Source organism: Python bivittatus, unplaced genomic scaffold, assembly GCF_059951505.1.
Source record: "Python bivittatus isolate LINGU-HERP-01145 unplaced genomic scaffold, Pbiv_v1 ctg000760_np1212, whole genome shotgun sequence".
Lineage (NCBI taxonomy): Eukaryota > Metazoa > Chordata > Lepidosauria > Squamata > Pythonidae > Python > Python bivittatus.
In genome coordinates this window covers 18,087-33,178 of record NW_028277101.1, presented here as the reverse complement: position 1 = coordinate 33,178, position 15,092 = coordinate 18,087, and the positions used below count along the sequence as shown (strand labels likewise).

Genomic DNA, 15,092 nt, shown 5'->3' with positions numbered 1-15,092 from the left:
ATACAGACTGACATTAAAAGTTGCCCCTTCCAGGTCTGCTACCAGGCTGGACTATCTTCACTATAGTTGTGCTCTTTTGTAAGAGAGTTTTCCTCCTAATTACCCATTTCAGAGACTAAGGATGAGGCATCTCTCTGAGAGATAACTGCAGCAAGGACCTCCATCATGATTCCTAAAATGCTGTTTCTGCTTCTCCTGGTGTCCCATTTTCCCTCTGGGACTCTGATGAGAACATGTCTATTGAATGTGATGAGAGAGAGAAAGGACAAATTTAATTTCTACAAAACAGGAGACTTCCAGATCAGTGGAATCATATCAACATCCAATAATCTATTTCAACCATATGTGTTCTCCATGCCTCCCACCCACAGATTCATTAGGTAAATATTGATGTGTACGTGACTCAGGTGATTGATGTTAAGCTCTCCAATGTCCTCTTTCTAGTAGGAAATGATTTCCATGTCCTGACTCCTGGCTGTTGGCAATCAGGAAATGCCATTTGAGCATCTCTTGTAGTTTTAAAGGATGAAGTTTCAGAGGTTCCTCATAATTGTTCAGCAAAGGCCAACACAACACCAGGCAGCTTCAGCAGCACTCTGACAAATTGCCTGTTCAGCAGGTTGGCTCTTTCCTGTTCACAAAATGACTACCATGGCGCCCTGAAGTGTCAGCAAATATCCTTTTGATCAGAAGGCAAACTTTTGAGGTTGTTCTCCACCATCCCGTCCCTCCCTCCCTCCCTCCCTCCCTCCCTCCCTCCCTTCCTTCCTTCCTTCCTTCCTTCCTTCCTTCCTTCCTTCCTTCCTTCCTTCCTTCCTTCCTTCCTTCCTTCCTCCTTTTCTTTCTTCTGCCAGCTTCCTGTTTCCTTTTTGTTTAAAAAAGGAATACTTTTTAAAAAATCAAGTCAAGGAGGGCAGGCAGCTCAGCAGTGTTAAGATTGTGATAGAGGAAACATTGTCTGATTTGGAAGAGGACTTGGCTGAATTGAATGTATATAAACGCCATAAAGGGCAAAGGGACATTTTGTCAGATATGCAGCAGTCAGGTCAGAAGAGCTTCTTTTCTTTTACTTTTGCTGTAAGAATGTATTAAAATGTTATCCCCCCCAAGCCATACAGTAGTTTAGAGGAAAGAATAGTTGGGATCTGTGAGGATCTCTTTGAGCCTGATTGAAGAAGCTTTTCTTTTTGCTGATTATTTTTTGAGGGGCATTGGGGGGGACTACAAATGGTATCAGTGGGAAGCCCTTCTAATTAGCCCTTCTAATAGGAATGCCCAGAGAAATCTATCCCCTAGAAAAGCCCCCTGAATACATGACATGTAGGAATTTGCCATTTTCTACCTGAACAATGAATGTCTGACAAAATTTCCTGCATTACTATGTAGCAAGAGTCAGTTTCTGGTGAGATCCTGTCTTTCCTTTCCCTTCATGTGATCAAAGACATTAACATGCACTTTTTTACACTGATCTGTTCTATCATTATTCCACTGATTTCAGACTGTGGATTTCTGTACTGTCCAGAGTATAAGACCAAAATCCAATTGATCAGTTATAAATATCCTCAAAGGAAGAGATGCAGGAATTATGACATGTCTTTATGAACTGCAGATGAAGATGAAAGCTGCAGATGAAAAGCTATTGAATTTTCTTCTCTTGCAGTAAGAGTATGAGTTTCTGGCATGTCCTGCCCTTCTTATTTGCTGTTCATGAGATCAACCAGAGTCCAAGGCTCTTAGCCAACCTCACTCTGGGCTACAATGTCTATGAGAACTTTTTCAATGCAAGAATGACATACGAAGCCCTGATGGACTTGCTGTCTATAGGTCAGGAGAACGTCCCAAACTACAGGTGTGGAAGACAAAAAAAAATATTGGCAGTTCTTGAAGGCACTGATTCTGAACTCTTTAAGCATATTTCAACCATGCTGAGCATCTACAAAATCCCACAGGTATGAATGTAAGTAGAAGCTCTTTGTATATTCTCCAATGAGTGCAGAAGGTGGCAATGGTGGCTATCAAAAAGTGTGGTTTGGATTCCAACGTGTGTGGTTCCATAGAGTTTATGGAATGGACTGAAGGAAATGATGGAAGAATCCTTCATAGGTCAAGAGGAAGAGGAAGAAGCAGAAAAGAGTTGATGAGCTCTTCAAATAGAGAGAAGGGAGAAGAAAAGGCACTGTTTGACGTTGTGTAGGAGCATGGGGGAAAGAAGTTGTGTTGGTAAGAGAGCGTCCAAGAATAGAAAGTTCCTGACATTTTAAGGGGATAACCAGCCAGCCACTTTAACCTTTTTGAGGCACAAAGTATGTCACCATAAATTTGCTCTGCGCCCACAGCCAATCTCCAGTGTGCCTTGTGTATGAGGTTGGTGCTGTTTCCTGAACAGCACATAAAGGTGAAGTGACTGGTGGATTTTGCTGCCAGTGGGAAAAATCCCAACCAATTGTTCTCTTTAAGGTGGGGTGAGGATGGGACAGGAGAGAAGGCAAGTTCTGCCAGATGGCTAGAGCAGTGGGTTTGGCCACATCTCAGAAAGCTATCTGGCGGTAAGGGGGATTCCCAAGAAATCAAGAAACAGTGCTCCCTTCCTACTTTGCTGTATTATCTGCTATCTGTAGCACATGATCTTTTGGTAGTAAGAGCTGCAGATGATCATCAGAGTGGAGAAGGGTTCCTATCGGCATGAGCTCTTGGCAACAAAAGTGGCCCACTGAGCGCCATGGCATCAGCTCATACTAATCTATGTGGGTAGGGGATGATTGCCAGGTGTCACCCATGGGGATTACCAGGTGATCACAGGTTAGGCAAGGTTTTCTCAGCTGAAAGTCAATGAACAGAGAAAACGGAGGCAGGAGAAGTGATGGGGAAGCACATTTCATGCAGGTATTGTTTTCCGGAAATATTAATTCAGTTTTGGGGAAAGGTCCTTAGATTTAAGCATCTAAATTTTATCACTAAAAGGGAGACAAGCCACCATTTTTTCCTATTTTTATTAGATCAACTATGGGGTCATCAGCCACTTTCCTGAACAAAAACATCATTTTCCTTTTTTCTACCGGATGACCCCAAAACAAGAGCCTCCTCACTTGGCAATAGTCAAGCTGCTCCTGCATTTCCGATGGACGTGGATCGGCCTCACTGCTCCAGAGAATGAAAATGGAGAAAAGTTCAGAAGAACCTTTGCACTTGTGGCCATCCAGAAAGGAGTTTGCATCGCCTTCTCCGAAAGCCTCCCACCAACTGATAAAGAAGTCAAAAAGGTCATGCTTTCATATTTTCACAACAGCCAAGTCAAAGTAATTGTTTGTCAATTGGACTTTCAGGGCACAGTAATGCTGGCATTAGTAACAAATACAATTGAACAGAGCAAAAACCTGTTTGGGGGGAAAGTGTGGATTGTCACAGCTTTGCCAGACATAAGTGTGAGGTTGTTTTACCAAGTGCTTGATCTCCACCATAAGCACCTTTTGTTATCCTTCTCAACTCAGGGGGGGAAAAGGACACAACACGATGATTTTCATTCCTATGTTGCTGCTATTGAACAATTTGGGAAGGCAGCATTTCAGTGTTCCTATTCAAGGCCTGTGCTGTCGAAGAAAGTTTGGGAAAGATGCAGAGAAAAAGCAAACTGGGAAATCCCAGCCCGTGATGTGGTTGCAAAGATCCTGTCTGAGGACGCCTCCAGTATTTCCATTGTAATCCAAGCTGTGGCCAAGGTCCTCCATGCAGTCTTTTCCTCCCAACGAAGCCAGAGGGGGATGCGGGTTGGAGACCGGCTGGGACCTCAACTGGTAGAGTCTTGGCAGATAAAGCTATTTGTTCAAAGTTTCACTGATGGTTCCTCTTTGGGGCAGGGAGGAGAGGAGGTGGGATGAGGCGCTGTAAACAGAAGTTGCCAGATTTCTGGTTCTGAGCAGAAGCGGAGCCTTAGAGAGAGTGAAATTCTGCACTGAATTTTCTACATAACCGTTTGTGCTATTTTGGGATGCTGTATACTCAGAGATACAGTCACTATAGAGATGGCTGTTGTCTTTAAACACACACACACACAAACACACACACATATCATCTACAGTAAGTCCAAGGTAGCCTAGCAGCCATCAGCTTCCTCCTTGAGATCATCACCCAATATTGGTGTTTCCAGCCCAGGGAGTCATCCACTGGGGACAACCAAGTAAAGTTGGATTGAGAACTGCAGTGCCCAATTTTTGGGTGATCAATTTCACACATACACAAACAGGTATATATGTGCATATTTGTCTATATACATGAATACACACACTCATATATATCTGTTTTTAGTGAAGATTTTTTAAGAAAGACAATAAAAACTTCCATGTCTTAACACAGTTGTTTTGAAATAACATCAAAGTCTGTGGTAGAGATCTCCATTCTCATCCAAATAAACACTGTCCATGGAAAGATTGTAAAGCTGCAACACTTTATAATTTAAGATTGAGAAGGTAAAATACCTGGGTATCATATCTGTCATAGTGATAACCAGGTATTTTACCTTCTTCTCAATCTTAAAGCCTGTTTCATTGATCAATTCTGCTTGATCTGCAGTTTTCATGTTTTTCTGTTAAGATCTTTGTCTTCTGTTTGTTGATCTTAAAACTTGCTAATGCACCAAATACCTCTGATGTTCCCTTTAATGTTTAAATTCCCTTTAAAGGGCCTTCCAAAACCAACACCAAATCATCTGCAAACGCCCTTAACTTAAAAGTTTCTTTTTAAATCTTTACTTCCACAATCCTCTCATCTTGTCTTATCTCTCTATTCAGTATTTCAAGAAGCAAAATGAACAAGAGAGGAGACAGTGGTCATACCTGTCTTGCTCCTTTCTGTATCTCCCAAGGGTTTGCTAGATCTCCACTAACAATCATTTGTACTTTCTGCAAAGTGTAAATCGATCTTACCCATTTCATAAAGTTCTCTCCAAAGTTCGTATCTTCCAGACCTTGGAACAAGAAAGCTCAGTTCAAATTGTCAAAGGCCTTCTCTGCCTCTATGAAAATCAATGTGGCTTGTTTTTCATTACGTTGCTCCAAATATTCCAAAATGTCCAACACATTTCTCATATTGTCCTTTCACTGTCTTTTAGGTAAAAACCCACATTGATCCTTATGAATAAATGCTTGCAAAATTATTTCCAGTCCATCATCCAGAATCGTTGGAAACAACTTGTAGTCACTATTCAGTAATGATATCAAGCTATGGTTTCTTGTTAAAGTCATTCAACATGAGTGGTTTTCCATGTCTTTGTAGCTTCATCCTTTTCTGAGGAAGTTCCAGTGTTATAATCTTTCCATGGATGGTGTTTATTTGGATGAGAATGGAGATCTTGCCACGGACTTTAATATCATGCAATGGGCAGTTTTTTCCAACAAGTCTGCTGCTGGGGTCAACGTTGGGAGAATAGAAAGAGGGGCATCCTCTGAAGTCAAGGTCTCTATCATTGAGAGCACCATCCTGTGGCCAATGTCATTTAATCGGGTAAGTGATGCTGTTTCTCTTTGGTTCTTACCGTTTATCTGCTGTTCTGCATGCCAGCTTGGAAAGGAATCCCTTGAGTTCAATGGAAATGTAATGGCAACAAAAGGCCCATTTACTCAGGATATACCTAATTATATCTTCTTCAACAGCATACTTACATAGTCCATGAAAAGCATGATGTGCCCCTCACTGATTGGTAATTACATAAGGCAGGGGGCACAATATTATGCCCTGCTTCAGCTACTAGGCAGGGAGGTCTTTCCAATGAACGTGTTTAGGAGAGCCACAGATGGGTTTTGTTTCTTCACTTCATTGTTACCTGAAGTAAGCCTCCTTCTTTTACACATTTACAAAAAGGCAAGGTTGAAGACGAGACAAAAGTTCATAGGTTTTGGGCCCAGATATAGTATCATTAGGAAGGGCACACCACACCCCCTTTCAGACCAGATGGTATTACCTTTTCAGAGAAAGAAGTGTTCACTGCTGCTTGGACCCAACCACATGCCAACTTCCGGGCAACTTTAATCAACCAGGATGGCAAGAAAGTGTAAGGATTTTCTCATGGGAAGAAATGCACCTCACTATCTTCAAAGATATTGTTGTGGCTAAAAAGTCAGGCCATCTGCAGTTATTTTTGTTAGTATGCACGTATACTGCTATTTATTGCCACCTATTGGCATCTGTATGCTAGTTACTCAAGGGGTGGTGCATAGAGTTAATAAAGTGTGAGGATTACATGTCTCACTGCTTAGTAGGATTTAGCCATCATGTAATCAGTTTTATGGGTTATGTAGTAGTAACTAATAACCAAGTAGTGTACCTCTTCTCTGAGAGTTTTTGGCTAGAGACTTTGTTAAACTTGTGTAGTGGATAAGTCTTGGATGCCACATATATGAGAAGAAGTGATTTTTTCTATGTTTTGCATGAAACTTGTATTTTATGTAGTTTTTATTTTTCTCAATAAACAACCAGATATTTTATACTTTCTGGCTGGATTTCTTTGGAGAACAAGATAAGGACATTGCATTCTTTTAATCTCTCTAACGCTGGTGTGTATTTTTGGCCTGATTATGTGATTATAGCTGCACTCTGCATAAGAGAAAGTAACAGAAAGTTGGTTAGCCCACGCTGCTTGGAGCCTTGGGAGGAAAAAGACGGTGGCTGGAGCCTCCTTTGAAGCTGGGCTAGGGAGTTCAGAGGCAAGAACCTGGCTAGTGAGAAATTAAGGTTCAGAGGGAATAGCTTGGAAAAAGGCATAGATCTTGGTGCAAGTACATGATAGATGTTATCCTAGCAATTGCCAAGGCAGAAGTAAGCAATGTTCTACCTACCCACAGTAGACTATAGTTCTCTCTCTCTTTTTTTTTTTTTACCATTGGTCACTCTAATTGAAACTAATGGGACTTGCAGAACAACCTTTGGAAAATTGTATGTTACAATTGTCTCACATGTTGTCTCACTCTGGCATAGGAGAAATACATTGCTGAAGAAACCAGGCCAAAGCAACAGTCAGTCCTTCCATTTAAGGCCCAGGGAGATTTGGTCTGATTTCAGTGTAATTTGTTGAGTGAATGCAGACATTATATTGGGGAAAATGGTTCATAACTTAGCATGATTTGTAAATTACATGCATGTCATGCTCAACCAACCGTAATTAAAATAAACATGGTTTAGCCCAGTGTGTGTCCCCAGTCCATAACTTACTTCAATTCATAATAAGTAAGAGATCCCAATTCACACATCACCCTGAATGCCCTTTATTTTTATGTCTAGAAGGTGCCATTTTCTGGGTGTACTGAAAGATGTCTCCCAGGATACACCAAGCTCAAGAGAGAGGGAGCGCCAGTCTGCTGCTACGATTGTTCCCCATGTACAGAAGGTACAATCTCTGTGCAAGAAGGTAGGCGGCTCTAGAGCAAAGAAAGTTGCAAATTTCACTCTTGCTCTTCTGGGCAGTTTTTGTTAAAGGTGTTTTCTTTTCTAGTTGTATATCTAATTATTAGCATTTTTTTTCTTGGTCCCATTGGTGGGTAACAGGGCAACTACAGGCCAGGCTGAGCATGCTAGGAGCCACACTTCAGAAAGAAAGTAGAGCCAGAATAAAAGCTAAATTCAGCTTGAACGTAAATTAACCTAAACAGAAATTGTTAGGGACAATACACTTTCTCCCCATGTATTCAACAATTTTCTTAACCATCACCAGACCAACATGAACTACTTTGTCTGTAACGTTTGAAAATTTCAGCAAAGACTGTCACAGGACTTCTATCACTACTCTGATGTGGCAATATTGGGGTCTTGCAGACAAAACTCCTGATCTTGTGAGGATTTCTCTTGGAACAGAAGAATTGCCCATCTGAACAAGTATAGTGGTACCCAGTGTGGCCAATGTGGTGGTTTTGGTAGGAGTCACAAGACAGTGGCCCACTTCTTTTCACAGGGCATCTCATATTCAGCCTCATGCCCCAAAGCCACTCCTGTCTATTACCCACTGATGATCCTTCCTCCATGAATCTCTGTTTTACAACACCCCAATTTAGGTCCTAACCAAGTACAGTGAGAAGGTATTTTGGTATAAGGTGTCCAGCTCTCCCAATATTCTCTCTCAGTCCCCCACTTCTGATAACCTATTTCACATATTGTTGCTGTGTTGTATTATTCATATTTATTTCCTTATTTGGCTGCTATTTTGCTGTTGTGACTTGGAATGGCTAACATGAGACAAAAACAGAATATGAAAATAACCAATGATACATCAATAAAAACTTGGAAAGGCAACCCAAGACAAAGCTAAAATAGCATATCTCAAAAGCTCCCACCAACATACCAACTCCCATGCCCAGGAACACATCTAGGGTTTTTCAAAAGGACAACAGAGGTGGGCCATTCTAATTGCAGGGGGTATGATGCTCCAAAGGGCAAGTGCTGTGACTCCTTCTTTGGGTCCTGCTAGAGGACACCCATTAACTGATGGGACCCAAAACATGCCTTTCCTGTCTGACCTAACAGGGCAGGTGGAAATAATTGGAGAGAGGCAGTCCTACAAATCACCCAGCCTCATGCCATGAAGGGCTTTATAGGTAACAATTAGCACCTTAAATTGCACCCAGAAATACACTGGAAGCCAGTGCAGCTTGGGACCCAGAGTTGTAATATGGGTGTGGTAAGGTGCGTCCATTACTGCTGCACCACCATTGCAACATCCAGACATTCTCAAAGAGCAGTCTCATGTAGAAGACATTGTAGTAATCCACTCAGGAAGTGATTAAGACATGAGGGACCAGGAGCAATGGCTCCCAGCCCAGAAAGGGGAGGGGGGCAATTGACATGCAAGACGAGAATGGATTTTTCATCATACTACATCTAGAGATTCAGAGAGATGGTTGTTAAACAGCTATTGCTTGTATTTTTCAGATGCAGCTCATTGCAAAAACTGCCCAGATGATCAGCATTCCAGTAAGAAGCGAGATCAATGTGTCCCGAAAGTTATAACTTTCCTGTCCTATAAAGGGATACTGGGTCCATTCCTGGCTCTCTTTGCCATTGCCTTATCCGTAACTACTGCCTTTGTTCTGGGAATCTTCATTAAATACCGAGAAACTCCTATAGTCAAAGCCAACAACCGGGACCTCACCTACATTCTCCTGGTTGCCCTCCTCCTCTCATTCTTGACCTCCCTTCTATTCATTGGTCGCCCAAACAAAGTGACCTGCCTTCTTCGACAAACTGCTTTCAGTGTTGTTTTCTCAGTTGCTGTGTCTTCCTTGCTGGCCAAGACTGTCATGGTGGTGGTGGCATTTCTGGCCACAAAGCCAGGCAGCAGGATGAGGAAATGGCTGGGGAAAGGTCTGGCTAATTCCATTGCCTTGTCCTGCTCTGGGGTTCAGGTGGGCATCTGTATCATATGGCTGGGAATCTCTCCCCCATTCCCAGACTCTGACCTGCATTCCCAACCAGGACATATCCTGTTACAGTGCAATGAAGGCTCAGTTACCATGTTCTACTCTGCCCTGGGCTACATGGGCTTTCTGGCTGCCATCTGCTTCTTGGTGGCTTTCCTGGCCCGAAAGCTGCCAGGGAGCTTTAACGAAGCTAAGCTGATCACCTTCAGCATGTTGGTTTTCTGCAGCGTTTGGGTCTCCTTTGTCCCCACCTACCTGAGCACCAAAGGGAAATACATGGTGGCCGTGCAGATCTTCTCCATCGTGGCCTCCAGCCTGGGCTTACTGGGCTGCGTTTTCATCCCCAAATGCTACATCATTATCCTGAAACCTCACCTGAACACAAAGGAGCATCTGATGATGAAAACTGATGAGACCTCTTAATTTTGGGATCTATTTTTTTTTTCCTATCGTTTACTGGTAATTGAAGATAATGTCACTTAGAGTTAAAGTCTATTACATTACTATATCTTGTCGTCCAACCATTGATAAAACAAACCCCATATCATATAAAATTGTTTGTCTTCTTGCTCTCTAATTTCAAATGTCAATTTACTCATCTCAGCACATTCCATAATTTTCTTAATAACTTCCTCCTGCATAGGTACTTTTTCATTCTTCCAATTCTTAGCAAATACAATTCTAGCCGCTGTCAAAACATTTACAATCAGATATTTCAATTCTTTACTGTATGTTTCCGGTATAATTCCCAGTAAAAATGTCTCTGGTTTAAAGTCTATATGTTGTTTTGTCATTTTTTCCAACCATGTGTGGATTTTAATCCAATATCTTTCGGCTTCTGAACATGTCCACCACATATGGTAATATGAGCCGGGTATCTGATGACACTTCCAACATTTATCGGACTTGTTCTTACACATTCTCGCGATCCTCGCTGGGGGTAAATGCCACCTGTAAAACATCTTATACAAGTTTTCTTTATATGTAGTTGACATTGTCATTTTATAGTTTTGAGACCATAGTTTTTGCCACTTCTCTAAATCAATTCCATATCCGAAATTTTTCCCCCATGCAATCATTGTTTCTTTAACCTGTTCTTCCTCCATTTTAAATTCTAGCAAATGTCCATAGAGTTTTTTAATCACCTTTTCATAAGTACCCATCAAAATTTTATCTAGAACAGTCAGGTTATCATAAATGCCTTCTGCTTTAAAATCTTTATCAAATCTAGATTGTATTTGCAAATATGAAAACCAATTCATTTTTATACCTTGTTCTTCCAACGCTTGCATAGTTTTAAGTTCACCCTTTTCATTCAATATCTCAGTATATCTAACTGTTTGTTCCTTTTTATATGTTATTGGATAAGAGAAGGCTTCGATAGTGGATATCCATTGTGGAACTTTTAAATAATATTGTCTTCTTGTCTTCTCCCAGTTTAAAAACAATGCCTCTCGAATATAATGCCTTCTAAAATAGCCCTGTGTTTTCGTTCCCTTGTACCATAGGAAAGCATGCCAGCCCAACAACAGGTCATGTCCCTCTAACGTCAATAATCTATTATTTCTTAAAGTTATCCAATCCTTTACCCACATCAAACTTGTCGCCTGGTAATATAATTCCCAGTTAGGCAAGGCAAACCCACCTCTTACTCTTGCGTCTTGTAGTAGTTTAAGCTTTATTCTTGCTTTTTTACCCTGCCAAATGTATTTCAATACAATTTTATTTAAGTCATCAAAGAACTCTTTCCCTAGACGAATAGGAATTGTCTGGAATAAATATAATATCCTAGGCAATATATTCATCTTAATGGTGGATATTCTCCCAATCATTGATAATTGTAGGTTCTCCCATTTTGTCAAATCTGTTGAGATCTGTCATTTGCGTTTAACATAATTATCATCCTTCAATGTACTACATCTTGGTGTAATATATATCCCTAGGTATTTAACCCTGTTTGTGACCTGTATTTCTAGGACTTCTTCCAGTTCTTTCTTTCGCCTTGCTAACATATTCTTTGTTAATATCTTTGTTTTATCTTTATTTATTTTTAAACCTGCTACTTTTCCATATTCTTCTATCTTTTCAATTAATTTGGATGCTGTTTCCAATGGATCCTCTAGTATAAATACTAGGTCATCCGCAAAAGCTTGCAATTTGTACTCTTCCTTTTTGATTTTCATTCCTTTTATTTCTTTCTCTTCTCTTATATTCCTATTCAACACTTTTAATGTTAAAACAAACAACAGGGGCGATAGTGGACAGCCTTGTCTCGTCCCTTTTGTTATGTCTATCTGTTCTGTTAAATCTCCGTTTATCATGACCTTTGCAGTCTGCTTATGGTATATTATTTCAATGGCTTAAGTAAAATTTTTGCCAAAGCCCATTTGTGCCAATTGCAATAACATAAATCGCCAACTCACGTTGTCAAAGGCTTTTTGTGCGTCTAAAAATATCAAGGCCATTTGCTTTTCAGGATGGGCCTCATAATATTCCAAAGTGTCCAGAATTACTCTCATATTGTCTTCAATTTGTCTCTTTGGCAGAAATCCGTTTTGATCGGCATAAATAAAATTATTTAAATATCTTTTCAGTCTCTCTGCCAAAATTGAAGCAAAAATTTTATAATCTGAATTTAATAGAGATATAGGTCTATAATTTTTAACCTGTTGCGGGTCAGTGTCCTCCTTCAGTATAAGTGTAATGTATGCTTCAGTCCATGTTTTAGGTATCCTCTTCTTTGTCATAACTTCATTCATAACTTCCAGTAGTTGGAGGCTCAATATTTCCTGGAAGGTTTTGTAGAATTCCACTGGCAGCCCATCTGGACCTGGAGCTTTCCCAACATTCTGCTTTTTTAAAGCTTCTGTTAGTTCCATCATAGTTATATTCCCCTCTAACATTATTTCAATATCTTTAGGTATCTGGGGTAATTTCGCTTTCTGTAAATATTGTCTTACTTCTTCTTCTTGAACATTCTCTTGGTAGTACAATTTTCCATAGTAATCTTGTATAATTTTTTTCTTGTCCTCATTACCAAAGCAGATCTGTCCTTCTTCATTTATCAATTGATTAATCCTTTTTGATTCTCTCTCCTTTCTCAGTTTATAAGCTAGCCATCTGCCTGGTTTATTTGCATCTTCAAAGTGTCAGGTTCGGTCAGCACGGGGCTTCGGGGAAGCTCGCAGCCAGACCACGCGAACTCCACCGGCGGTAGCTAGCGAGGAAAAGAGGAACTGAAAGCGCCGCTAATTAATGGGCCACCTGCGCCCAGCCAAACAGGAAAACCGCAGCAGAAGCTTTAACTATACACTGATAACGGCGCGAGCCAACAATGAACGGGGCCGCAGGCAGCGAAACAAGATCGCCGCGCAGCACAGAACCCTCGGGCTTGCATGTAACGGGGAGGGACCAACCCAAGCCGGAGGGGACTGCCAATCAAGGACAATGGACCCTGACCGAACCTGCCATCATGGACAATCAAGAGGGATTATTGGGGGGCCGATAATTCGCAGCAGTAACGCGATCGCGCGGCAGAAAAAAGCGCGGGAAGGGGGGAATATAACGAGTGATGCAATTGTACCAAGCCAGTCCTGGCTTTGCTTGTGACTGCTACGTTACGCATGAGTAAACCTCTTTTGTGAACCACACGTGTCACGGGAGTTTCTCTGTCGAACGGGGCAAACCTTACACAAAGTAGTTCTGTTTAGTGCTTCTGATTTTTTGTGCTAATTCCTCCTTTTCCATTAGTCCCATTTTATGTTTAATTAAATCCATTTTAGCTTTAATGTCTTTTTTTTGGCGGGGATTTCTGTAACTCTTCTTCCAGTTTTTTATGGTCATCCTCCAATAATTTAAAGGTCTTTTTCTGCATTATGTTTCTTTTCCTTGTATAATCTATTATTAAACCTCTTGTATAGGCCTTCATTGTGTCCCAAAGATTCTGTAATGATGTATCCTCTTTTTTATTTTCATTAAAAAAGAAGGCAAGTTCTTTCTCTATTTTCTGTTTAAAATCTTTTTCTTTTAGTATCCTATTATTTAAAGTCCATCTAGATCTCTTCCGTTGTCCTTTCCAGATAACTACCATTGGGTTGTAGTCGCCCCAAATACTTGTTTGTATTTCAATTTCTCGAATGTTGGCAAATAAGTCCGCTGACATCCATACCATATCAATTCTAGACCAAGATGCATGTCTGTTTGAATAAAAAGTGTATTGCTTATTTCCCGGATTTCTTTCTCTCCATGCATCTTTCAAATTTATTTCTTCTATCATTCGAAGGAAGGATTTTGGCAGTGTCTTCCTAGTCCTCTTTGTGGATTTCTGTGTTTTGTAATCCAATTGATCATTAATTATTCCATTGAAATCTCCCATCATACAAATATTAGCATAGTCCAATTCAACTATTTTCATATGTAATTTCCTATAAAATTCTTCTTGGTTGTCATTGGGAGCATAAATTGCAATTAAAAGAGTTTTAACATTGTTATCTATTATTTCAACTATCAGAATCCTTCCATCATCTGCATAAATTTGTTCTGCCAGCATTGTATCTCTAATATATAAGATCACACCTCTTTTTTTACATTGTGTCAAAGAAGTGAATAATTTACCTAATTTTTTTTTGCTGCAGCAAGTATTCATGTTGTTTTTTGATGTGTACTTCTTGCAGACAAATTATATCAAACTTTAACTTCTCTAATTTATGGAATACTTTCCTTCTTTTAGTACCTAAATTGAGTCCATTTATATTGATCATAATCAATTTTCTTTCCTCCATGTTAGGCTTTGTACGAAGGTTTAATTGCTCTAGTAGATCTTACTTCTCGTTGCTCTCTGGGAACACCATCTACCACACTTTCTTCTTTTTCTTTTTCAATTACTGCCACACATTTTTCTTGAAACTCAATTAACGATTCTTCCTTTTGTGTGTCTTCTTCTTTTCCTGGATAGAGGCCATATTAAAATTCAGAGTATGGGGACTGCTGAGTCACCAAAGACTTCATATAGGAAAGAAAATAAAAACCATCAATGCACTGAGTGTGGGAAAGATTTGGCTGAGAAGTCTACAACTGGCATCAGCAAACAATCCATATGGGAGAGAGACCATATAAATCCCATCAGTGGAAAATACTTTGGTTACCACTTGTCTGTTTGAAACAAGAAAATTCACACTGGGGGTCACCTAATGAAGGATTTGAGTTTGTTTACTTTCTCAGAAGTCTGATCTTAAAATCTATATGAGTATCCATCTTGGAAATATCACTAAGTTCACCTCAGATGACCACTTTGGAGAAAAATACAAAGAAGGACAATTATTATAGCATCTAAGCAAAAAAAGTACAGTTTCCTCTCTGGAAGGGTTATCCGTCTCTGAAGGATAAAGCATGAATGCTGACTGCCCCATGAAAAGTAAGCAAAAGATGAGTCTGAAATGGAACTACAGGAGATGAATGACCTACAGTATGTAGCACCTCCATGATTTGGAAAAAAGTAATCCCGTCAATAGTGATAGGAGTCAAGGGGAATTTGATTGGGGAGGGGGGAATTGGATGCAATGCCAAATTGGCTGGAGTTGTTTGATTTGCCATTTGTTAAGTTGATCTAAAAGATGATGAATGAAGTAAGGCTATTATGGAAGCCAATAAGAACATGGATGACATGGATTCTTGGACACTGTAGCCTACAATCTA

The 15,092-nt window shown here is 40.3% G+C and overlaps 1 protein-coding gene across 1 annotated transcript; it reads left to right on the top strand.

Moving 5' to 3' along the window:
* The first annotated feature begins 1,703 nt into the window (after window positions 1-1,703).
* Window positions 1,704-9,821, top strand: LOC148214106 (vomeronasal type-2 receptor 26-like). Its single transcript, XM_088128558.1, has 3 exons — window positions 1,704-1,949; window positions 7,270-7,396; window positions 8,911-9,821. Exons 1-3 carry the CDS (start codon window positions 1,788-1,790, stop codon window positions 9,819-9,821), a joined length of 1,200 nt encoding a protein of 399 aa, XP_087984684.1. The 5' UTR covers window positions 1,704-1,787.
* Window positions 9,822-15,092: the final 5,271 nt, after the last annotated feature.